The 26,947-nt window shown below is 43.1% G+C and overlaps 1 protein-coding gene across 3 annotated transcripts in view; it reads left to right on the top strand.

Annotated features, from left to right (window-relative positions):
- Nucleotides 1-26,947, top strand: part of LOC106566000 (voltage-dependent calcium channel subunit alpha-2/delta-2) — a 466,343-nt gene that overhangs the window by 181,711 nt on the left and 257,685 nt on the right. For all 3 annotated transcript variants that reach the window (XM_045691873.2, XM_045691871.2, XM_082959405.1), the window contains 4 exons: nucleotides 4,161-4,292; nucleotides 4,399-4,456; nucleotides 20,746-20,796; nucleotides 21,620-21,719. In XM_045691873.2, the coding sequence (XP_045547829.1) occupies nucleotides 4,161-4,292; nucleotides 4,399-4,456; nucleotides 20,746-20,796; nucleotides 21,620-21,719 (341 nt within the window). The remainder of the gene's footprint in view (nucleotides 1-4,160; nucleotides 4,293-4,398; nucleotides 4,457-20,745; nucleotides 20,797-21,619; nucleotides 21,720-26,947) is intronic.

Raw genomic sequence — 26,947 nt, forward strand, 5'->3', positions numbered from 1 at the left:
ATGATACCCCCAGACAGGGCCAAACAGGCAGGATATAACTCCACCCACGTTGCCAAAGCACAGCCTCCACACCACTAGAGGGATATCTTCAACCACCAACTTACCATCCTGAGACAAGGCCAAGGGGGGGGTGCCAACCCAGACAGGAAGACCATGTCAGTGACCCACTCAAGTGACGCACCCCTCCTAGGGACGGCATGGAAGACCACCAGTAAGCCAGTGACTCAGCCCCTGTAATAGGGTTAGAGGCAGAGAATCCCAGTGGAGAGAGGGGAACCGGCCAGGCAGAGACAGCAAAGGCTGTTCGTTGCTCCAGTGCCTTTCCGTTCCCATTCACACTCCTGGGCCAGACTACACTCGATCATAGGACCTACTGAAGAGATGAGTCTTCAATAAAGACTTAAAGGTTGAGACCGAGTCTGTGTCTCTCACATGGGTAGGCAGGCCATTCTATAAAAAATGGAGCTCTATAGGAGAAAGCCCTGCCTCCAGCTGTTTGCTTAGAAATTCTAGGGACAATTAGGAGGCCTGTGTCTTGTGACCGTAGCGTACGTGTAGGTATGTATGGCAGGACCAAATCGGAAAGATAGGTAGGAGCAAGCCCATGTAATGCTTTGCAGGTTAGCAGTAAAACCTTGAAATCAGCCCTTGCCTTAACAGGAAGCCAGTGTAGAGAGGCTAGCACTGGAGTAATATGATAATATTTTTGGGTTCTAATCAGGATTCTAGCAGCTGTATTTAGCACTAACTGAAGTTTATTTAGTGCTTTATCCGGGTAGCCGGAAAGTAGAGCATTGCAGGAGTCTAACCTAGACGTGACAAAAGGATGGATACATTTTTGGACAGAAAATGTATGATTTTTGAAGTGTTACGTAGATGGAAAAAAGCTGTCCTTGAAACAGTCTTGATATGTTCATCAAAAGAGAGATTAGGGTCCAGAGTAACACCGAGGTCCTTCAGTTTTATTTGAGACAACTGTACAACCATCAAGATTAATTGTCAGATTCAACAGAAGATCTCTTTGTTTCTTCGGACCTAGAACAAGCATCTCTGTTTTGTCCGAGTTTAAAAGTAGAAAGTTTGCAGCCATCCACTTCTTTATGTCTGAAACACAGGCTTCCAGCGAGGGCAATTTTGGGGCTTCACCATGTTTCATCGAAATGTACAGCTGTGTGTCATCCGCATAGCAGTGAAAGTTAACATTATGTTTTCGAATGACATCCCCAAGAGGTAAAATATATAGTGAAAACAATAGTGGTCCTAAAACGGAACCTTGAGGAACACCGAAATTTACAGTTGATTTGTCAGAGGACAAACCATCCACAGAGACAAACTGATATCTTTCCGACAGATAAGATCTAAATCCGGCCAGAACTTGTCCGTGTAGACCAATTTGGGTTTCCAATCTCTCCAAAAGAATGTGGTGAGCAATGGTATCAAAAGCAGCACTAAGATCTAGGAGCATGAGGACAGATGCAAAGCCTCGGTCTGACGCCATTAAAAGGTCATTTACCACCTTCACAAGTGCAGTCTCAGTGCTACGATGGGGTCTAAAACCAGACTGAAGCATTTCGTATACATTGTTTGTCTTCAGGAAGGCAGTGAGTTGCTGTGCAACAGCTTTTTCTAAAACTTTTGAGAGGAATGGGAGATTCGATATAGGCCAATAGTTTTTTATATTTTCTGGGTCAAGGTTTGGCTTTTTCAAGAGAGGCTTTATTACTGCTACTTTTAGTGAGTTTGGTACACATCCGATGGATAGAGAGCCATTTATTATGTTCAACATAGGAGGGCCAAGCACAGGAAGCAGCTCTTTCAGTAGTTTAGTTGGAATAGGGTCCAGTATGCAGCTTAAAGGTTTAGAGGCCATGATTATTTTCATCATTGTGTCAAGAGATATAGTACTAAAACACTTGAGTGTCTCCCTTGATCCTATGTCCTGGCAGAGTTGTGCAGACTCAGGACAACTGAGCTTTGGAGGAATACTCGGATTTAAAGAGGAGTCCGTAATTTGCTTTCTAATGATCATGATCTTTTCCTCAAAGAAGTTCATGAATTTATTACTGCTGAAGTGAAAGCCATCCTCTCTTGGGGAATGCTGCTTTTTTGTTAGCTTTGTGACAGTATCAAAAATAAATTTTGGATTGTTCTTATTTTCCTCAATTAAATTGGAAAAATAGGATGATCTAGCAGCAGTGAGGGCTCTTCGATACTGCACGGTACTGTCTTTCCATGCTAGTCGGAAGACTTCCAGTTTGGTGTGGCGCCATTTCCTTTCCAATTTTCTGGAAGCTTGCTTCAGAGCTTGGGTATTTTCTGTATATCAGGGAGCTAGTTTCTTATGACAAATGTTTTTAGTTTTTAGGGGTGCGACTGCATCTAGGGTATTGTGCAAGGTTAAATTGAGTTCCTCAGTTAACTGTTAACTGATTTTTGTCCTCTGACATCCTTGGGTAGGCAGAGGGAGTCTGGAAGGGCATCAAGGAATCTTTGGGTTGTCTGAGAATTTATAGCACGACTTTTGATGATCCTTGGTTGGGGTCTGAGCAGATTATTTGTTGCGATTGCAAACGTAATAAAATGGTGGTCCGATAGTCCAGGATTATGAGGAAAAACATTAAGATCCACAACATTTATTCCATGGGACAAAACTAGGTCCAGAGTATGACTGTGGCAGTGAGTAGGTCTGGAGACATGTTGGACAAAACCCACTGAGTCGATGATGGCTCCGAAAGCCTTTTTGAGTGGGTCTGTGGACTTTTCCATGTGAATATTAAAGTTACCAAAAATTAGAATATTATCTGCAATGACTACAAGGTCCAATAGGAATTCAGGGAACTCAGTGAGGAACGCTGTATATGGCCCAGGAGGCCTGTAACCAGTAGCTATAAAAAGTGATTGAGTAGGCTGCATAGATTTCATGACTAGAAGCTCAAAAGTCAAAAACGTCTGTTTTTTTTGTAAATTGAAATTTGCTATCGTAAATGTTAGCAACACCTCCGCCTTTGCGGGATGCGCGGGGGATATGGTCTCTAGTGTAACCAGGAGGTGAGGCCTCATTTAACACAGTAAATTCATCAGGCTTAAGCCATGTTTCAGTCAGGCCAATCACATCAAGATTTTGATCAGTGATTAGTTAATTGACTATAACTGCCTTGGAAGTGAGGGATCTAACATTAAGCAGCCCTATTTTGAGATGTGAGGTATCACAATCTCTTTCAATAATTGCAGGAATGGGGGAGGTCTTTATTCTAGTGAGATTGCTAAGGCGAACACCGCCATGTTTAGTTTTGCCCAACCTAGGTCGAGGCACAGACACGGTCTCAATGGGGATAGCTGAGCTGACTACACTGACTGTGCTTGTGGCAGACTCCACTAAGCTGGCAGGCTGGCTAACAGCCTGCTGCCTGGCCTGCACCCTAGTATAGACTTTTTCAATTTTATTATTGACTGTATGTTTGTTAATTCCATGTGTAACTCTGTGTTGTTGTTTGTGTGGCACTGCTTTGCTTTATCTTGGCCAGGTCGCAGTTGTAAATGAGAACTTGTTCTCAACTGGCCTACCTGGGTGAAATAAAAAATAAATAAAAAACCTGATGTGGAATAGAGTTCCATGTAGTCATGTCTCTGTTTAGTACTGTGCGCCTCCCGTAGTCTGTTCTGTACTTGGGGACTATGAAGAGACCTCTGGTGGCATGTCTTGTGGGGTATGCATGGGTGTCTGAGCTGTGTACTAGTAGTTTAAACAGACATTTCGGTGCATTCAACATGTTAATAGTTCTAGTGATGACGTCAATCTCTATTGATGACGTCAATCTCTCCTCTACTTTGAGCCAGGAGAGATTGACATGCATATTATTAATGTTAGGTCTCCGTGTACATTTAAGGGCCAGCCGTTTTGCCCTGTTCTGGGCCAATTGTAATTTTCCTTCTTTGTGGCACCTGACCACACGACTGGACAGTAGTCCAGGTGTGACAAAACTAGGGCCTGTAGGACATCATATTGTCTTGGATTACTTCTACATTATCCTGGACACCCAGTATAAGTATGTGATCTGCTCTACCCCCAGTGCTAGCGTGGTCATTGCCATGTTGATTGTGCTTTACTGTACACACTGTGCTGATAGTGTGTCCTCCTCTCCTCTCATCCTGTCCTGCAGCACCAGTCATCCTGAATGAGCTGAACTGGACCCAGGCTTTGGAGAGGGTTTTCATTGATAACCGCCGGGAGGACAGCTCTCTGCGCTGGCAGGTGTTCGGCAGCGCCACGGGGGTCACAAGATATTACCCAGGTAGGTCCCGGATCGTTATTAATAAGGATATTATCAACTTGAATTATAAATAAAAATGATCAAGCTGATGTTCAGAATGATGTTTTGCATTTCTTCCTTTTTCCAGCCACTCCATGGAGAGCACCCAATAAGATTGACCTGTATGACGTCCGCAGGCGGCCATGGTGGGTACACTGCAAATTGATCGGTGTTGATTTTTCAGAGTTACATTTCTAGTGTTGATTCAGGAATTCAATTTACTCTGTACGAGTTAAATTAGCACTCAGTGATGTAAAACTACCCTTAGTGTTGGTGTTTATAAGCAGTTATTTTTTTACACTGTGGAGAGTAAAACAGTCTCATCAAAACCACACCCATCTTTATCATTTTTCCCAGCATGCTCTACTGCAGGTAGATTTTTTGGGATTGTTTTTAATATTTGTGTTTTTGCATGTACATTGATTGATTAATCTTATGCTACACAAAGATAAATAGCATACATTTTTCTAAACTAATCCAATCAGTTAGTTCGTTTTCGCCAATAGAAGAGGAGATTTTTAAATTTTGCTTCTGTAGTCCTGCGCACCAGGCTCTATAGAGCTCCACAGTGGAGGTGTCATAATACCCATTAAAACCTAGTGGTTAAACAGGGAAATGTTTTCAATCGTTTTTCCACCATTTATTTTAGAAACACTTTTTAGAAACACTTAAAATAAGGGCTGTGTTTCGTGTAGGCTTACCCTGGCTTGACGTTTTGATAACCGTGTAAAACTCTCTCGGTCGAGGTGACTTTTATCAATATATTTGACTCTATTTACGCTCATATTCGAAAATGCTAGTTAGCGTTCATGTAGGCATCATGCAAAACTACAAATCCCTGCAAGCTCCAGCACGTCATCTCTAGCTGACACCTTTGCTAACAGGTATTGTGTCAATTTAAAACTTGCACAAGTTCACAGAATTGTCCATTTAAAGAAATGTAGCCAATTTATTACTACATTTAGCTAACATTAGATAGTTAATCCAGAGATTCTTACCTTTGCCTCAATTCGGCAGTCTCACCCAGATCATCATGGCATTTGTAGTTCTTTATAATAGCCACATTAGCAGCTAATTAGCGTTTCATTTTTGGGGGGTAAATACAGACAAATATATTGATAAAAGTCACCTTGTCCTAGAGAGATTTATACAGTTAACAAAACGTCACGCCAGGATAAGGGTACACGAAACACAGCCCTTATTTTAAGTATTTCAAAAATCCCCTATGGGAAAAATGAAAGGTGGGAAAATTATTGGAACGATTTCCCTTTTTGACCGCTAGGTTTTATGGTCCAGGATAATCAATATGTCTTTCACCTCCGATTCATTGAAGTAGAAGTCCTTGTCCAAATCGAAGATAGTGATAGCTGTTGATGTCTAGAAGCTCTTTTCGGTCATAGAAAACGATAGTGGAAACATTATGTACAAAAGAAGATCAGCACAAAAAAAATACAAAATAGCACAATTGGTCAGGAGCCCGTAAAATAACAGCCATTCCCTTCTGCGCCATTCTCATCATCGGTCGTAACGCTCCAATTCACTCGAAAAGGCAAGACACGCGGGGAAATCATATTGAAGATGTGGCTTAGTGCGGGTGTGGCTTTCAATTAGGTATTTTTGGCCACTCGTGAGTGGAAATGTTGTACCAGTTTAAGTGGCCCATGGTTATGTTCATTAAAGTTTGAGCATGTCTGCTGACAGTTTTGAAGTCTTTATAAATGCGTACATAAGAGCATGTGGCAATAAAGACTTGTAAATATTAAAATATTATTGTAATGTCCTTAACCCAACACTGAAATCAAATCAAATTTTATTTGTCACATACACATGGTGAGCAGATGTTAATGCGAGTGTAGCGAATGCTTCTGCTTCTAGTTCTGACAGTGCAGTAATATCTAATAAGTAATCTAACAATTCCTCAACAACTACCTAATACACACAAATCTAAAGGGGTGAATGAGAACATGTACATGTAAGTATATGGATGAGCAATGGCCGAGTGGCATAGGCAAGGTGCAATAGATGGTATAAAATACAGTGTATATACATGTGATATGAGTAATGTAAGATATGTAAACATTATTAAAGTGCCATTATTTAGAGTGGCATTGTATAAAGTGACTAGTGATCCATTTATTAAAGTGGCCAGCAATTGGGTCTCAATGTAGGCAGCAGCCTCTCTGAGTTAGTGATTGCTGTTTAGCAGTCTGATGGCCTTGAGATAGAAGCTGTTTTTCAGTCTCTCGGTCCCAGCTTTGATGCACCTGTACTGACCTCACCTTCTGGATGGGAGCGGTGTGAACAGGCAGTGGCTCGGGTGGTTGATGTCCTTGATGATCTTTTTGGCCATCCTGTGACATCGGGTGCTGTAGGTGTCATGGAGGGCAGATAGTTTGCCCCCGGTGATGTGTTGTGCAAACCGCACCACCCTCTGGAGAGCCTTGCGGTTGAGGCGGTGCAGTTGCCGTACCAGGCTGTGATACAGCCCAACAGGATGCTCTCGATTGTGCATCTGTAAAAGTTTGTCAGGGTTTTGGGTGACAAGCCAAATTTCTTCAGCCTCCTGAGGTTGAAGAGGCGCTGTTGCGTCTTCTTCACCACACTGTCTGTGTGAGTGGACCATTTCAGTTTGTCTGTGATGTGTACGCCTAGGAACTTAAAACTTTCCACCTTCTCCACTGCTGTCCCTTTGATGTGGATAGGAGGGTGCTCCCTCTGCTGTTTCCTGAAGTCCACGATCATCTCCTTTGTTTTGTTGACGTTGAGTGAGAGGTTGTTTTCCTGGCACCACACTTCGAGTGCCCTCACCTCCTCCCTGTAGGCTGTCTCGTCGTTGTTGGTAATCAAGCCCACCACTGTTGTGTTGTCTGCAAACTTGATGATTGAGTTGAAGGCGTGCATGGCCACACAGCCGTGGGTGAAGAGGGAGTACAGGAGGGGGCTGAGCACGCACCCTTGTTTGGGCCCCAGTGTTGAGAGTCAGCGAAGTGGAGATATTGTTTCCTACCTTCACCACCTGAGGCGGCCTGTCAGAAAGTCCAGGACCCAATTGCACAGGGCAGGGTTGAGACCCAGGGCCTCCAGTTTGATGATGAGCTTGGAGGGTACTATGGTGTTGAAATCTGAGCTGTAGTCAATGAACAGCATTCTTACATAGGTATTCCTTTTGTCCAGATGGGATAGGGCAGTGTGCAGTGTGATGGCGATTGCGTCGTCTGTGGACCTTTTGGGGCGGTATGCAAACAGAAGTGGGTTTATGGTGGCCGGTAAGGTGGAGGTGATATGATCCTTGACTAGTCTCTCAAAGCACTTCATGATGACAGAAGTGAGTGCTACGGAGTGGTAGTCATTTAGTTCAGTTATCTTTGCCTTCTTGGTTACAGGAACAATGGTAGCCATCTTGAAGCATGTGGGGACAACAGACTGGGATAGGGAGCGATTGAATATGGGGCTCAGTCCTTGTTAGCGGGCCGCGACGGTGGCACTGTGTTATCCTCGAAGCGGGCAAAGAAGGTGTTTAGTTTGTCTGGAAGCGTGACATCGTTGTCCGTGACATATCTGGTTTTCTTTTTGTAGGACGTGATTTCCTGTAGACCCTGCCAAATACGTCTCTTGTCTGAGCCGTTGAATTGTCCCTGTTCTGGCATTTGGCTTGTTTGATTGCCTTGCGGAGGGAATAACTACACTGTTTATATTCAGTCATATTCCCAGACCTCTTTCCATGGTTAAATGCGGTGGATTGTGCTTTCAGTTTTGCACTTATGCCGCCATCTATCCACGGTTTCTGGTTAGGGCAGGTTTTAATAGTCACAGTGTGTACAACATCTCCAATGCACTTCTTTATAAACACACTCACTGAGTCAGCGTATAGGTCGATATTATTCTCTGAATGACCTTGTCAAGAGATACGGACCACTTGGTTATTGAATAACACCATTGGTGTAAACTACATACACTTCCTAGTGTTAAGAATACTATATGAGGTGTAATTGCATAACACTGAAAGTGTTAATTCCCTAACACTGACAAAGTGTAACAGCGTCAGCACTAAGCAGGGTTAATTTAACACTCAAAAGTGTGGCCCCATATAGACACTGGCCCAGTGTTAAATGTAAGACTGTCAGTGTTGATTTAACACTGGAGAATTTGCTGTGGTTTAATGTTTCTTTTCTACAGAATCCTGCTTTATTCTAGGATATGCTATTCAATCTAAGGACAATAACATTGGGGAGGGACATTATTTGTTTGATATGAATGGTTCAAATAGTATATGCTTCCAATACACTTGCAACATCTCAATGAATTAAAGCAATATATATTATAAACACATTTTATTGTTCCTGATGCACATTCTATAGAATGCCAGATATTCTGGTATCAAATATTAAAGCCCCACATATTTAAATATTTGGAATTAGAACTCTGTCAATGTCTTGTAGTGGGAAATCTAATGTAACCAATCCTATATTGTGTTCCTGCAGGCCTTAGTCTACCATGGACCTTAGTTGTCCCTCTTTCCTCCGAACTCAAAGGGATACTTCAGGGCAATGAAGCCCTATGTCTACTTCTCCGTCGCCAGATTCAGATGAATTTGTGGATACCATTTTTATGTCTCTGCGTGCTGTTTGAAGGAAGTTGCTTACTAACGTTAACGCAATGCCTGGAAATCTATGGTAACTGCAAGCATACTAGTAGATACCATAGACTTCCAGGCATTGTGCAAACACTAGTTAGCATTGGCTCGCAAAACTAACTCTAACTTCCTTCATACTGGAAGCAGAGACATAAAAATGGTATCCATGAGTTCATCAGACTCCCTTTAATAGAATAGTGTTGTCCTTTGTTTCAGGCCGTTGAGGTTAAAGCATTATCTAACCCCTATTTATCTCAGTGAGGTACCACAGAGAATGTATTATCTTCAATAAACCACAGCCAAGTGGCAAATAAGATATGGAATAGTAGCATTGCTGTGTTGTGTTAAGTGTTCACCTGCCATTTGGCTTGTGAATCCCTGCTGTGTTGTGTTAAGTGTTCACTTGCCATTTGGCTTGTGAATCCCTGCTGTGTCTCAGATCTCTGCTAGGGCCAGGGTTCAGAGAGGACGCCAGTTAGACGTTTTCGACAGCACAGGGGTGTGCGGCCAAACAGGCTCCCTTCCCCTCCACCCCTCACCCCTCCATCCCTCCATACTGCCTCCACCTGTCATTGTCACTTCAGCTCTGTGGAAGAGTTGCCGGTTGCCTGGGTACAGATTAAAGCACCTTGGACATAATCATGACAGCCACGTTGATTAGAGTTGATGGTGGTTTCTGTCCCTGGCTGTCTCTCTATGTCCATCTCCAACTAAGCCTGGTTGGCTGTTCCAGGTCAGGCCAGGGGTTGGCCAGGGGTGTTGGATGGGCAGGACGGCAATGCACTGAGACAAACAACAAACTCCCACTATATAGGAGTAACATACATACAGTATACTCTAGGTTTATTTGTCAGGTAAAGAAGCAATGTATTTATATCAATATAAACAAAATAGAGTATGGTTGCCTGGCTACTCAGATTCCCGAGTGGCCCAGGGGTCTAAGGCACTGCATCTCAGTCCCTGGTTCGATTCCAGGCTGTATCACACCCGGCTTTGATTGCAAGTCCCATAGGGCGGCACACAATTGGCCCAGCGTGGTCCGGGTTTGGACGGGGTAGGACATCATTGTAAATAAGAATTTGTTCTTAACTGACTTGCCTAGTTAAATAAAGGTGAAATTAAAAAATAAATAAATAAAAACTTGACAAATACATCTACTTGACAAAAAGTTTAGTTCAGCTTAGCATTAGCTTCTCCCTCACCTTCAACTAAGTCTCTCCTTTGAGTAGCTTTTATATGTGTGTGTAACTGTTTGTAATCTCATGTTAATATGTGTGTGTAATGAGGAAAACTCTTAGCCTCACGACTGACACTAAATTCTTCCGCTGCTCTGTTGTTGGCAACATACTTTAGTGTGAGACTAGCATCATTGAAGTGATTTGTGGTGACGAGGAGCACGAGGGGCGTTGTACATTACAAAGTAAACAGTGGTTGGATCGTCTCTAACCAAATCAGACTATCAAAGCCAATGACACATTTTCAAAATGCCCCTTTACCCATTTGTGTTCTGGCAATGGCACAATCCATCGGTTTCTGGACCAATCAGGCAGCCACGAATGTGTTCGAGGAGGTACTCGGATCCAAACTCATTGCGGATAAGAAACTAACATCTGTGGACGTGGAGTAGCATTTGGCTGGAGAATTGTTTTTTTATTTTAAAATATGTAACCTTTATTTAACCAGGTAGGCTAGTTGAGAACAAGTTCTCATTTACAACTGCGACCTGGCCAAGATAAAGCAAAGCAGTTCAACACATACAACAACACAGAGTTACACACGGAATAAACAAACGTACAGTCAATAATACAGTAGAAAAAGTCTATATACAGTGTATGCAAATGAGGTAAGATAAAGGAGGTAAGGCAATAAATAGGCCATGGTGGCAAAGTAATTACAATATACCAATTAAACACTGGAGTGATAGATGTGCAGAAGATGAATGTGCAAGTAGAGATACTGGGGTGCAAAGGAGCAAGATAAATAAATAAATACAGTAGTTGGAAGTAAAGGTGCAGGGTATTTATATCAATATGAACAACCTAGAGCAGGGTTTCCCTTACGAAAAAAAGATTGCCGTCAGAGTGCAGTTTAACTGCATTATGAGGCAAATACTGCATCCAAAATAACACCGTTTTTTTTACTACAGCTATTCTGCAGTTACTGCGTCCAAAATACGACAGTTGACTGCAGTTACTACACATTTACTGCAACCTTTTCTAGTAAGGGTTCCTAAACTCCATCACTGGGAGGAAGTGTCCCTGCATGCCTCTGATCTATCTGACAGACTGGGGCTCTCACACAATAACTGTAAATCACTGTTCACCTCCACATGAACACGACGCCCCCAGTAATTAGGAGGTTTGTGTTAACATGCTGCAGTACACCGCTGACATATTGAAAGGAGGATCATGTCCTTGTTTTTCTCAGTACATGTACATTCGCCTCCAACATACGATATGACAACCCATTTTCATTCGCTTACACATGAGAATAGTCTTCCTTGAGGCAGAAAGAATCGAAGAGAGAAAGAGAGAGAGCTGTGAGAAAGGAAGGGATTTTGGATTCAGACAGGGGTAGAAAGAGAGGGATGTTTTCCATGGAAGAGCACCATGACACCCCCTGGTTCTCCATGTTTGTCACTGCCATTTCTCCCATGTTTCTCCTCTCTGCCTGTTGGTCTCCGACTCTCCATCCATCCTATCTGAAAGTTCCTGTGGAATGTTGCCTAGCAACCTGTGCCCATGCAGCGTTCAGAGGCGTTACCGTGGCAGGGAGTGCCATGATGTGTCAGGTCAAGCTTGTATGATTATGGTCTAACACGCTGCATCCGGTTGTGACACTCTCTTGAGGGGTCAGCCAATCGCAGGGGGCTAAAAGATAGCCCATTGGATTAGGTAAGCCAATCACGTGTGTGTTAGGTGACAGCAATAGATAAGCAGACCTTTCAAGGGAATGGGGGTAGCACATACAGTGAGGGAAAAAAACTATTTGATCCCCTGCTGATTTTGTACGTTTGCCCACTGACAAAGAAATGATCAGTCTGTAATTTTAATGGTAGGTTTATTTGAACGGTGAGAGACAGAATAACAACAAAAATATCTAGAAAAACCCATGTCAAAAATGTTATAAATTGATTTGCATTTTAATGAGGGAAATAAGTATTTGACCCCCTCTCAATCAGAAAGATTTCTGGCTCCCAGGTGTCTTTTATACAGGTAACGAGCTGAGATTAGGAGCACACTCTTAAAGGGAGTGCTCCTAATCTCAGTTTGTTACCTGTATAAAAGACACCTGTCCACAGAAGCAATCAATCAATCAGATTCCAAACTCTCCACCATGGCCAAGACCAAAGAGCTCTCCAAGGATGTCAGAGACAAGATTGTAGACCTACACAAAGCTGGAATGGGCTACAAGACCATCACCAAGCAGCTTGGTGAGAAGGTGACAACAGTTGGTGCGATTATTCGCAAATGGAAGAAACACAAAAGAACTGTCAATATCCCTCGGCCTGGGGCTCCATGCAAGATCTCACCTCGTGGAGTTGCAATGATCATGAGAACAGTGAGGAATCCGCCCACAACTACACGGGAGGATCTTGTCAATGATCTCAAGGCAGCTGGGACCATAGTCACCAAGAAAACAATTGGTAACACACTACGCCATGAAGGACTGAAATCCTGCAGCGCCCGCAAGGTCCCCCTGCTCAAGAAAGCACATATACATGCCCGTCTGAAGTTTGCCAATGAACATCTGAATGATTCAGAGGACAACTGGGTGAAAGTGTTGTGGTCAGATGAGACCAAAATGGAGCTCTTTGGCATCAACTCAACTCGCCGTGTTTGGAGGAAGAGGAATGCTGCCTATGACCCTAAGAACACCATCTCCACCGTCAAACATGGAGTTGGAAACATTATGCTTTGGGGGTGTTTTTCTGCTAAGGGGACAGGACAACTTCACCGCATCAAAGGGACGATGGACAGGGCCATGTACCGTCAAATCTTGGGTGAGAACCTCCTTCCCTCAGCCAGGGCATTGAAAATGGGTCGTGGATGGGTATTCCAGCATGACAATTACCCAAAACACACGGCCAAGGCAACAAAGGAGTGGCTCAAGAAGAAGCACATTAAGGTCCTGGAATGGTCTAGCCAGTCTCCAGACCTTAATCCCATAGATAATCTGTGGAGGGAGCTGAAGGTTCGAGTTGCCAGACGTCAGCCACGAAACCTTAATGACTTGGAGAAGATCTGCAAAGAGGAGTGGGACAAAATCCTTCCTGAGATGTGTGCAAACCTGGTGGCCAACTACAAGAAACGTCTGACCTCTGTGATTGCCAACAAGGGTTTTGCCACCAAGTACTATGTCATGTTTTGCAGAGGGGTCAAATACTTATTTCCCTCATTAAAATGCAAATCAATTTATAACATTTATGACATGCGTTTTTCTGGATTTTTTTGTTGTTATTCTGTCTCTCACTGTTCAAATAAACCTACCATTAAAATTATAGACTGATAATTTCTTTGTCAGTGGGCAAACGTACAAAATCAGCAGGGGATCAAATACTTTTTCCCTCACTGTAATGGTAAAACAACACATACACAGACACACATACACAGACACAGACACACATACGTGATCGACCGGCTCAATTTGGTGTTATGTAGCAAAATTTGAAATTGTGTTTTTTACATTGGATAAAAGTAAACTAAAGAAGATGGCATATCATTCACTACAGCTGACAAGCAATGGGAAAGTAATTCTTCTTTGAAAGTTGATAAACTTGTAACCTCTCTTTTGAGAAAATGTTTCGAGAAAATGGCCCTTGAATGTTTCGCTACCTACTGGAGAGCTCTTCTTTGTCTTTTTTATTTTTTTTATTTCACCTTTATTTAACCAGGTAGGCCAGTTGAGAACACATTCTCATTTACAACTGCGACCTGGCCAAGATAAAACAAAGCAGTGCGACACAAACAACACAGAGTTACACATGGGATAAACAAATGTACAGTCAATAACACAATAGAAAAATCTATATACTGTGTGTGCAAATGTTGTAAGATTAGGGAGGTAAGGCAATAAATAGGCTATAGTGGTAAAATAATTTCAATTTAGCAAGATGATGAGGCTGCCTTGCTCGGTGCTTCCACAGATGGGCTCGTTCCCTCCCTCCCTCGTTCCCTCCCTACCTCCCTCCATCTGTCTGTCTGTCTGCTCTGCCCCCACTAACGGCCTCAGGAAAATTAATGGTCCAGTCAATACACTTGAAAGTTTCCAATTGCTCTGACATTAATTATTGACATTTGTCCATTATAATGTCTGTTCAGGTTATCAAAGGAAGTCAGGGAAGAGAATGGGAGAGCGAGAGAGAGAGAGAGAGAGAGAGAGAGAAAGTGAGAGAGAAAGAGAGAGAGAGAGAGGGGCTCTGTTCACAAAGACAAACAGACCCCACAGAGCCCCAGGACAGCAACACAATTAGACCCAACCAAATCATGAGAAAACAAAAAGATAATTACTTGACACATTGGAAAGAATTAACAAAAACCTTTTTGCAAACTAGAATGCTATTTGGCCCTAAACAGAGAGTACACAGTGGCAGAATACCTGACCACTGTGACTGACCCAAACTTAAGGAAAGCTTTGACAATGTACAGGCTCAGTGAGCATAGCCTTGCTATTGAGAAAGGCCGCAGTAGGCAGACCTGGCTCTCAAGAGAAGACAGGCTATGTGCACACTGCCCACAAAATGAGGTGGAAACTGAGCTGCACTTCCTAACCTGCCAAATGTATGACCATATTGAAGACACATATTTCCCTCAGATTACACAGATCCACAAAGAATTCGAAAAACAAACCCAATTTTGATAAACTCCGATATCTAATGGGTGAATTACCACAGTGTGCAATCACCGCAGCAATATTTGTGACCTGTTGCCACAAGAAAAGGGCAACCAGTGAAGAACAAACCCCATTGTAAATATAACCCATATTCATGTTTATTTATTTTCCTTTTTGTACTTTAACTATTTGCACATCGTTACAACACTGTATATATTTGAAAGGTCTTTATTGTTTTGGAACTTCTGTGAATGTAATGTTTACTGTTCATTTTTATTGTTTATTTCACTTTTTTTTATTATCTACTTCACTTGCTTTGGCAATGTAAACATATGTTTCCCATGCCAATAAAGCCATTAAATTCAATTCAATTCAATTCAGAGAGAGAGAGAGAGAGAGAGAAAGAGAGAGAGAGAGAAGACTAGAGAGAAATATAGAGAGACAGGCATGATGTTCTCTTAGCCAAGTGTTGCAGAGATCCCATTACCTCCCAGGTTCAGGACGGAATGCAGGGACATGACAGATATTTATCTCTCAGTAGTCAATCTACCTTCTCTGTAAATATTATGGCTTCTTGTCAATCCCAAACAGGAGCTAAGACTCTGGGCTTGCCTCCCTCCCTGCTCCCTTCCTCAAGGATCCCTCCAGGCTCCCACCTGGCTCCCTCCATCCCTGTTGGCTCCCTTCCTCTCTCCTTCCTCCATCCCTCCTGGCTCCCTCCCTCCTCCTTCTTCCCTCCCGGCTCCATCCCTCCCTCCCTCCCGGCTCCCTCCCACCTGGCTCCCTCCCTTCTCCAGGCTCCCTTCCTACTGGCTCCCTCCCTCCCCTCCTTCCCTCCCTCCCAGCACCCTGCCTGCCTCTCCCATTCTCCCTCCTGTAGGGAGTGGTTCAGTCAAAGGGAAGGCAGCTCCTTTATCTGTTTGACTCTATTGTAAATTATGACCATGACTGTGTCACAGTATGAATATTTGCATGGAAATTGTGACCTTGGCCCCATAAAGCATGCAACAAGTGATTTTGTCAAGAGACAGTAACTCAACCCAAACCTGTAACTCAATCAGTTTAGGGTTATAGTAGTACACTTTATAGCTACTGTTTGATTGTCTGAATTCAAATGTTGTCTTGTTTCCGGATTTTAAACATTTTCCTGTAACATATAAATTATTTATAATATTTCATACTATGGGCATAACATGAAATATGGAAATGTGACTCTTGGTATCAACCCCTCAAGTAATCAACCAAAAAAAGTCTAATAAATAAAAGGAAGACAACATCTCTTTTTCCTGCAGGCTCTCTAGGCCACATCGTCCTATATTTTTATCTTAATTTAATCTTAATTTGGCAGCCACATTCACATGAGCACTAAGCCCATCATCACAAAACACATACACGCACACACAAAGACATACAGACACACACACGCACACACACACAGACACACACACACACACACACACACACACACACACACACACACACACACACACACACACACACACACACACACACACACACACAGCTCAAACATACCCTGTTAGTATCCACACACTCACAGTATGTACATACAAAACATTGCAACCCATAGATACCTATACATATACTCTATACATACAGTACAATATATACGCTCAGAAACACACATAAAGAGATATTTATAGAAACATGCGCTCATGCACACATACTCTCACAATTACACACACAGCCATACGCCTGCACACGTACTAGATTCCAGAATAAGATCAACCTGGGCCACTCCATGTATAGTGTTATATCATCGTGTATCATCTGAAACGTACGGAGATAATTCCCCCGGTTCAAATGTAATGCACGCCACTCAGAGAAACGGGTCAGGGTGCATAAACACAATCTCCTGACAGTGTTAGCCCCCCGGCACAGTTAATATATTGATTTTACAGTGCTACGCCGTGATAAAACTATTTCATGAATTCCAATGAGACTCCTTTACCAGACTGCAGACTGCCACGAAGGTACAGAAATACAATCACAGCCACGCAGAAAGTCATTGTGTTCTATTGGTTGTGTAATGTGTTGGGGGGGGGGTTTGGTACAGATTTCACAGCTTTAATCTGTTCTCATTTAGTGCCGTACCCTCTCCCCTGCCTTGAGACCTGCCGCTCAAACAAATCATTTTAACTGTTTTATGTTGTCATGCTAACACATATTTATACGGTGAGTGGCTGAATAGTGTTTACTTTCATTAGCCTACAAGCATTGCTTGAAACATTGGTCAAAACAGCTACCACATAGGCCTACATATAGTAATCATTGTGTGGCCACTTCAAATCAAGGGGGTACCGGTACAGAGTCAATGTGTGGGGGCACCAGTTAGTTGAATAATTGAGGTAATATGTACATGCACTGTAGGTAGAGTTATTAAAGTGACTATGCATAGATAATAACAGAGAGTAGCAGCAGCATAAAAGGGGGGGGGGGGGGGGGCAATGCAAATAGTCTGGGTAGCCATTTGATTAAATGTTCAGGGGTCTTATGGCTTGGGGTAGAAGCTGTTTAGAAGCCTGTTGGACCTACACTTGGCGCTCCGGTACCGCTTGCCGTGCGGTAGCAGAGAGAGCAGTCTATGACTAGGGTGGCTGGAGTCCTTGACAATTTTTAAGGCTTTCCTCTGACACCGCCTGGTATATAGGTCCTGGACGGCAGGAAGCTTGGCCCCAGTGATATACTTGTTTGTTGTCCTGGTACCACACGGCCAGGTCTCTGACCTCCTTTCTATAGGCTGTCTCGTCGTTGTCGGTGATCAGGCCTAACACTGTTGTGTCAACGGCAAACTTAATGATGGTGTTGGAGTCGTGCCTGGCTGTGCAGTCATGCGTGAACAGGGAGTACAGGAAGGGACTGAGCAACCACCTCTGAGGGGCCCCCGTGTTGAGGATCAGCTTGGCGGATGTGTTGTTACCTTCCCTTACCACCTGGGGGCGGCACGTCAGGAAGTCCAGGATCCAGTTGCAGAGGGAGGTGCTTAGTCCCAGGGTCCTTAGCTTAGTGATGAGCTTTGAGGGCACTATGTTGTTGAACGCTGAGCTGCACTTAGGATGCAGAGAGTGACTGTCATTAAGTAGTATGGTGTTATTAGATGATGTAGAGTAATTACCATTAAATAACAGAGAACAAGAAAGAGAGAGAGGTTCTGAGTGAGGGTGTGTTGCAGGGGCATGGGTGATGGCTGTATAGCTGATGGTGGATGGAGGGCAGGGAACGGCAGGGATGGGCGAGTGCCTGGGCTCAGTTCAGCACTAGCCAGGTCCATCTGGTCCTTACCTGGCCCTGGCATGCAGGAGACTGGGTAATGACAGGGAAAGAATGTTATCAGGGGGCAGGAGCCAAGAGGTAATTACAGAATGGAACCCATGCAGAAACAACACATCTGGATCCATGAGGCAAATATGAAAGATCAGACGTAACAGTCATATTACTATCAGCTTCAATCCATGATGGTTTATCAGTCATACCGTGGAACTACTATCAGCCTGGAGATTGAAAAATAGCCCCCTCCAACCCATTCTACTCCACTCCAATCTCCAAATACAATTCACTTTTAGGAATAGAGAGAGAGAGAGAGAGAGAGAGAGAGAGGTGCCACAGTCAGACGCAGCAAGACAATCTGTGGAAAGATCAGTCGTGGCAGCAGTATAACTTCTGTTGCAAGTGATCCCACCCTGTCCTCTCTCGTCTCTGTGCTTTACTCAAACCCCTAAGAGAAATAGTCTGTGTAAAAGTGACATTGTTTTCCCCTAAGACATATGGGGAGTTAATGATAGCTTAACATTTCACTGTGTTATGTGACTGTGGTGCAGCTGAGGTTGAACCAGTAATGGAAGTCTGCTGTGCCCTGTTAATAACTACAGCTGTATTAAAGCACTAGAGTTCACTGTGATAAAGAGTCTAGCTGGAGGATTTAATGAAATCCTCCAGCCACTCTGTTGATGTTGCTACGGTCTAGGGCCTTCACCGAAGGGCCCTTCTTCAGACATTCTGACTGGGTTTGGGCGCTGCATCGATGACCACTTTCACATCTCCATCTACCCACAGAATGAAGTCATCACTGCGTGCAGTCTAGCTCTCTCTCCTTCTCGCTCTGCATGCACACTCTCTCTATCAAATTAAGATTTCCATCATTAAATTTATGTCATGCCAATACGCTTCATAGTTCCAAACCTTATTCTGAATGGCACACAGTGGTGGAGAGCTGTGAAAGTTCTAACTTTGATGTGGCGTTCTCTATTATTGAAATTAATTGGAGTGCACCCCTCCCCCACACACTTCTGCCCATTCTGGGCATGCTCGGTTAATCAACCTTTCAAGTGTCGGCGGCGGCAGTGGTACTGGTGGCTGGCCTGACTGTGTTCTGTCCTAGGGTTTCAGAAGGGGTTTCAAGAGAGTGAGGCCCTGGTTGTGTTTGAAGCTGGGATTTGGTGCCACAGCAGTGCTGAGGTCAGGAGTCAGTGTGCAGGTTGGCGTGACGGCGTGGAGTCTGCCAGTGAAGTACTGGGCTAGGGCTTGTGGGAGCAGCAGCAAGGCCAACAGGGACTCAGTTCTTCTTTTCCTCCGTATCGGCTTGGCCCGGCTTAAGAAAAGCGCCTCACTGGCTCACAGGCAGCTGGCCTGCCTCCACACACAGCAGAACCGCTGATAATCAGCAGAAAGAGACCCCTGATTATTGGTCTGCCTCTGCCTCTGCTTAAAGACGGCCGCTAACTACTCGGTCTGCTCTGCTTGCTCCTCAGCATGCCAAACTAACTCAACGTTAGCATTTTAACCCCCCACCAAACTATGGAAAAGGTCTAGACGTTACATCAATCTCTGCTCCATTTGTGTCAGGTGAAATGTGATTTTAATTGCAGTTGGAAGGGAATGAGTGCATTCTAATTTGCCTCTATATGTCAACCTCTATCAGCAGTGGACAGACGTTTGTGTTTGTGGCTTTTCCAGGACAGCAAAGTGCCTAGCATCCCTGGTTCTGTGTCCTACTGTGTTTCTGCTTTCCCACAGACCCGCCCTGCACCATCATGGCTGACACACACACATACTCACACACACACACACCCATAGCTGCCCTATTTTGGGAGTAGCTTTGAAACTGTAGCATAATGGTGTTAAGCAGCTTGTGTCTCTCGCTGACAGAGTAAATAATGTGTTTGACATCATCAGGGGAATAGAGCAGTACAAATCTTATTTTACTGATAGACAGACAGCGCTTAGCTCAGCTCAGACTCCCGAAACACAGGCCAGCCCTGCTCAGCCTGCTTAGAAACATGGCCGAAATCTCTCAGAGCTCAGACTAAAACTAAATACATTTAAAACAGCTGAGATAAAGTCTGCATAAAGACGACTCAGGTTACTGAGACTCCAGATATACACGTACAGATGTAGGATCTTCATTTGAGCCAGTTTGCTACAGCAGGAAAATAATCCTGCAGTAACAGTAAATGTGAATTATTATGTGGATTATAATGAATGGACATTTTTGTAGGGGTTGACACATTTTTTGTAAGGGAAAATCTAATCTGAAATTTCTAAGTGGAAATTACAGACTTTAGAAGCATTTTTAAACCTCAAATACACTACAATTTCTACATTTCTTGCATTGCAGAAAAGTTATCCTGCAACAGGGTGATCAAATTAAGATCTAACATCTGTATAGGTTGCTCAACAAAGCTTTGAATCCATGCAAACATAGCTTTTTCTTAAATTAACCTTAGCTAAGCCGGGACTCCATTCAAGCTTGTCTCAACAAAGCTTAGAATCGATTTAGACACAGCTCTTGAAAGCTTATGCTCCATTTCAGCATTAAATATGCTCTGAACAGGTTGCTACATATTAACATAGCCCAGCTTATTGTAACCTTGAATCCAGTTTAAATCTACCAGTTCAATTCTATGCAGTGAAGATGAATTCAACTTGTTAAACCCCTTTTTCTTTTTGGAACAGGTACATCCAAGGGGCATCATCTCCCAAGGACATGATCATCATCGTGGACGTGTGAGTATCTAGTTCAGTCTTCGTCAAGCTTTCCTTCTCCTTCTCTCCTCTCCCTCCTTCCCATTTCTCTTCCCTCCTTCTCCCTCCCCCTTCTCCCTCCCTCTCTCCTCCCTCCTTCTCCATCTCTCCTCCCTCCTCCTCCCTCTCTCCTTCCTCCTTCTACCTCTCTCCTCCCTCTCTCCTTCCTCCTTCTCCCTCTCTCCTCCCTCCTCCCTCTCTCCTCCCTACTCCTCCCTCCCTCTACTTTCTCCTCCTCCCTCTCTCCTTCCTCCTTTTCCATCTATCCTCCCTCTTCCTCCCTCTCTCCTTCCTCCTTCTCCCTCTCTCCTCCCACCTCCTCCCTCTCTCCTTCCTCCTTCTCCCTCCCTCCCCCCTCCTTTTCCCTATCTCCTCCCTCCTGTCCTCTCTGCTCCCTCATGTCCTCCCTCAGCCCCCCAGTGGCATTTTAGCAGGAACAGTAAAGTTCTCTAGTGCCACCTGTTGGTTTACAGAGAATTGAGAGTTCCCTCTCAATCATAATAATCTCCACATATGTCTTGCTATTATATACATGTCTAAGAGGTACAATATGAAGATCATCATTGTGAGTGCATGACAAAATCGACTGTGATTGGGTCATGAGAGGAATGAGAGGATGGATGTGTCCTCTTGCCAGACCGCCAACCTATAAACACTCATCACAGTATACAGAAGCAAAGGGACCGTCACTGTAGAACCTCTTATGGCTGTACCATGTTGTCTGGATGAGGTTTTAAGATGGAGCGTTTAGGTTGAACAGTATGGCTCAATGCGCTGATGGTTGTGTGTTGTGTTGTGCGTGTAGGAGTGGCAGTGTCAGCGGACTCACTCTGAAACTGATGAAGACGTCGGTCATGGAAATGCTAGACACTCTGTCAGATGACGACTATGTGAATGTAGCCAGGGTGAGTACCCTCCGCAAATAAGGTGATGAATAGAACGGTTCTGTCATACTGTACATTATGAATTTCAATCAATCTCTGATAAAGGTCTGGTTTCTCTTCAATATGCGAAATGTAATAACATGATTAACCCCTCCAATGCAGTATAAACATATTATATGGGTATGGTGATGTGGTCATGAGCAAACTTTCACATAGGTTCCTATCACATAGTCACATCCCAGCAAACCAAAATTGTTTCTGTGAAAGTTCCCAGAACATACGTTAGGTTGCTGCAAATGTTCTCATAACACAAAAACTGGAACCTGTTGTTGTGATAATTATAGAATGTTTGTAGAAAACATTCACCTTTAAAGGTTCCCGAGAATGTTTCATTATGTTGTGAGAACAGTCTGTTGAGAACAGTGTGGGGACATCACAAACGATATGTTCCCAAAGCACAAAAACTGTCCAGTTGTGTGGATGATTCTACAATGTTTCTTTTAGGATACAAAAAACATTCACCTGACGTTCCCAGAACATATTTAATATGTTCTTTAAAGGTTCCCAGAATGTTTCATTAGGTTGTGGGAACAGTCTGTGAGAACATTGTGGGGACATCACACAAGATATGTTCCCAAAACACAAACACTTAAAAAATTTAAAAATAAGTATTCACCTGATGTTACAAGACCGTTCCCAGAACACATTTCGGCTGTTCTTTAAAGGCTCCCAGAAAGTTTCTTTAGATTGTGGGAACATTGTGTGGACAAAACAATAGTATGTTAACAACATATAGTATGTTCCCAAAACACAAAAAAACTGTTGTGCTGATTATTATTACAATTACCCTTTACAGACAGACTGAAAAATACATCTGCCAATGTTTTTTAGAATCCAATTCAAACGATCCCATTTTTGCCACATGTGGTGGATGAATCAGAATTAGTTGTGTAACATAGATAATTAAGATGTCTTATCTGCATAATATGCTTATGTGATATACTTGTTATTAGAATGTATCCCTTTGGACTCTGTTGTTGGCAGTTGCACTTCTTCCCTCAGCTGGAGCTCAGTCACCTGGGGCCCAGAGAGGGGAGAGGTCAGGCTTGTTTTTTACATAGAGGCTCACTCCCCTCAGTGAGCTTGTCCAGGAGTGGGGTCAAGAAGGGGTTTTACTTGAGATGGAAGTATCTAGAGTTGACATTGGATGAGTTGGTGTTTTTGTGCTAGGAGTAACAGGAACAAGATAGCAACCTCATCTTAGGGACCAAACTGAACGATAATTTATAGCGAATGCTATCTGGCTACGGGATACTACTTTCTCATTTATAAAGTCTCACTTTGTTAACTGTTCCTAATATCTGTGGTTTGTTATGTCGACTAGGGGGTGGATCTTTGCTATAAATGGTCTCAGTAGCCATTGTGTTGTCACTCTCAACGGATCATTAGAAAATGGTGAATCGTTGAAAGTCATTGCTTTTGCAAAGCTCTTATTATTAAAGATGTAGTTTAAGTATAACTCTGACTTGTGTGAAAGGTTTGTCTCTCCTAATTTTATAATACAGAAATAAACCACCACACACGTTCTTGCAGGGATAAGCCTTTTATATCTCCCGTGCACATGCCGGCAAGTTTAGGAGTGGGAGTAGACATGGCCCGAGGTGGGTGGGTGTCTATTTGAATAAATGAATTCAATATATACCATCATAAAGAAATCCATTATTAATGTGTTTTATGCAGGTCTTAAGAAACGTTATCAGAGTAATAAAGGACAGACACTTCAAAACCTTGTTTCTTATAATACATTTTTTGACTGTTCTTTTTGCCATTTCTGAATGTTTTTCAATGTGTTTCTATGGGCTTTAGTAGTAAATGCCAAAACAAATATTTTATCAAATAGTTTGTTTATATATTTTTTCATACTTAAAATTCTAAATCAATATCTAAATGATCCATAATATGACCATCTTAAATCAATTCCATATGTCAGATAGGTTCCCAAAACACTAAAACTGTCCAAACTGACAGTCAGATAATGTTTGTATCAGGGTGCACAAAACATTCCTTTGATGTTGCAAGAACATTCCCAGAACAGCCTTTCTGAGTACTTTAAAGGTTCCAATAACATTTCATTTGGTTGTGGGAACAGTGTGGGTACATTACAAGAGATAGGTTCCTAAAACACAAAATATGCTCAGTTGTGATGACATTCATACAATGTTTAAATTGGGTTGCACAGGACTGTATTGTCGGTGATATTGTCACGTCCTGACCATAGTAAGATGTGATTTTCTATGATAGAGTAGGTCAGGGCGTGACAGGGGGTGTTTTGTGTTTTCTATGTTTTCTAATTCTATGTTTTTAGGTTCTAGTTTTTGTATTTCTATGTTGGCTTGTTTGGGATGATCTCCAATTGGAGGCAGCTGGTCCTCGTTGTCTCTAATTGGAGATCATATTTAAGTAGGGTTTTTTCTTCTTGGGTTTTGTGGGTGATTATATTTTGAGTAGTGTTTGTTTCTCTCTGCATCACGGTTTGTTTTGTCATTTTCAGTTATTTGTGTAAGGTTTCACGGATTTAATAAAATGTGGAACTACAACCACGCTGCACTTTGGTCCGCTCCTTTCGACAGCCGTGACAGAATCACCCACCGTCAAAGGACCAAGCAGCGTGCCCAGGAGCAACAGAGATGGACCTGGGAGGAAATTCTGGACGGAAAAGGACCCTGGAGGTAGGCTGGGGAGTATCGCCGTCCGAGGGAGGAGATTGAGGCAGCTAAAGCAGAGCGGCATTATTATGAGGCGCTATACAAACCACTAGGCAAGTGCGAGAGACAGCTCCAAAAAAAAAATGGGGGGGGGGGGGCACACGGGGAGATTGGCAGAGTCAGGTTGGAGACCTGAGCCAACTCCCCGTGCTTACTGTGGGGGCGAGTGATCGAACAAGCACCACGTTATGCTGAGATACACACTGTGTCGCCAGTGCGCAGCTACAGCCCGGTGTGCTCGGTGCAAGCTCCTCACAGGTGCCGTGCTAGAGTTGGCATTCAGCCAGGAAGGAGTATGCCTGCTCAGCGTTCCTGGTCTCCGGTGCGTCTTCTCGGCCCAGGTTATCCTGCGCCAGCTCTACGCACGGTACCCCCAGTTCGCCAACACAAACCTGTGCGACCTGTCACAACGCCTCGCGCTTGTCGGGCTACGATGGTTATCCAGCCAGGACGGGTTGTGCCAGCCATAAGCTCCAGATCTCCAGTGCACCTCCACGGTCCAGTATACCCTGTGCACTCGCCCTGAGGTGCGTGTCATCAGACCGGTGCCACCTGTACCGGTCCCACGCATCAGGCCTCCAGTGCGCCTCCACAGCCCAGTCCTTTCGACAGCCGTGACAGATATAGAGACACAAGGACATTTGAACAGCATTTAATCATACAAACACAAACAATATTTTACTATATAAAAATACATTGTGTAAAAATGTACTATTCAACTTTAAGAAAAACACCCAATATAATTTCTAGTTTGGAGACGCTTGATATGTTCCCCCTGGCTTATTTTTCATGATCCTAGATCAGCACTCATAGTCTTGGATACCTTGTAAACATGGACACAGAAGTACGCAGCATATAAAGAGGATGGGGAAGTGATGGTGATCAACCCAGTTACCAGTATTTTCCTGGGTTAGTTATGTCTAAGAAGGTTTAAAAGGAAACATGGAATTCCTGATTGGCCATACAGCCATGGCTATATTACATTTAACATTTTTTTATTTAACTAAGCAAGTCAGTTAGGAACAAATTCTTATTTACAATGACAGCCTAGGAACACTGGGTTAACTGCCTTGTTCAGGGGCAGAACAACAGATTTTTACCTTTTTACCTAGCTCGGAGAATCGATCTAGCAACCTTTCGGTTACTGGCCAAACGCTCTAACCACTAGGCTACCTGCTGCCCCATATTTATATACTGATAAAAGAAGCCATTAGAGCACTTCCCTGGTGGTGCAGAGGATAAGTGACCTGGTTTGGGAACCAAACAGTGCAGGTTCAAAGCCCACATGGGCAGATTGTCAACATATGAAGTGTTAAACATATGGTTGTATTTGTATGATTGAATGCTGTTCACATGTCCTGTGAATGAAAATAAATTGCCAGGTGTGCCTTGTTAATTTGTGGCATTTCTTTCCTTAATGCATTTGTTATGACAAGGTAGTGGTGGTATACAGAAGATAGCCCTATTAGGTAAAAGACCAAGTGCTATGGTGAAACTGGCTCTCATGAGGACCGCCACAGGAAAGGAAGACTCAGAGTTACCTCTGCTGCAGAAGATAAGTTAATTAGAGTTAACTGCACCTCAGATTGCAAGATTAATGGGAACTCCTTCAAGACTGTTGGAAAAGCCTTCCAGTAGAAGCTGGTTGAGAGAATGCCAAGCGTGTGCAAGGCTGTCATCAAGGCAAAGGGTGGCTACTTTGAAGAATCACAAATATAAAGTATATTTTGATTTGTTTAAGACTTTTTTGTTTCTACATGATTCCATGTGTGTTATTTCATAGTTTCGATGTCTTCACTACCATTTTACAATGTAGAAAATTGTCAAAATAAAGAAAATCCCTTGACTGGTACTGTAGCATTTTGTAAATGTTCTGAAGACCTCCATGACAAGGTCAAATGTATATTGCATGAATATGAATGGAATATTATGTTAAACCTAAAACAAATACGGTGCTCTCATGCATGGTTCACAAAACTCACTTATTTCATTCTTATAACATTAAATCAAATCGAATCGAATCAAATTGTATTTGTCACTCGCAGCAAATACAACAGGTGTAGACATTACCACGAAATGCTTACTTACAAGTCCTTTCCCAACAATACAGAGTTAAAAGGTAAGAACAATTAGCAAAATTTAAAAAAAGGAAATAGTAACACAATAAAATAACAATAACAAAGCTATATACAAAGAGTCAATGTACAGGGGTACGAGATAGTTAAGGTAACTGAGGTAATATGTACATGTAGGTAGGTGTAAAAGTGACTAGGCAATCAGATAGATAAAAACAGAGTAGTAGCAGCATATGTGAAGAGTGTGAAAGAGTATGTGTGTGTGTGTGTGTGTGTGTGTGTGTGTGTGTGTGTGTGTGTGTGTGTGTGTGTGTGTGTGTGTGTGTGTGTGTGTGTGTGTGTGTGTGTGTGTGTGGCATCAATATGGATGTGTGTGTTTGTGTGTTGAGCATGTGTGTGTGTGTAGTGT

Source organism: Salmo salar, chromosome 12, assembly GCF_965601325.2.
Source record: "Salmo salar chromosome 12, fSalSal1, whole genome shotgun sequence".
Taxonomy (NCBI): Eukaryota; Metazoa; Chordata; class Actinopteri; order Salmoniformes; family Salmonidae; genus Salmo; species Salmo salar.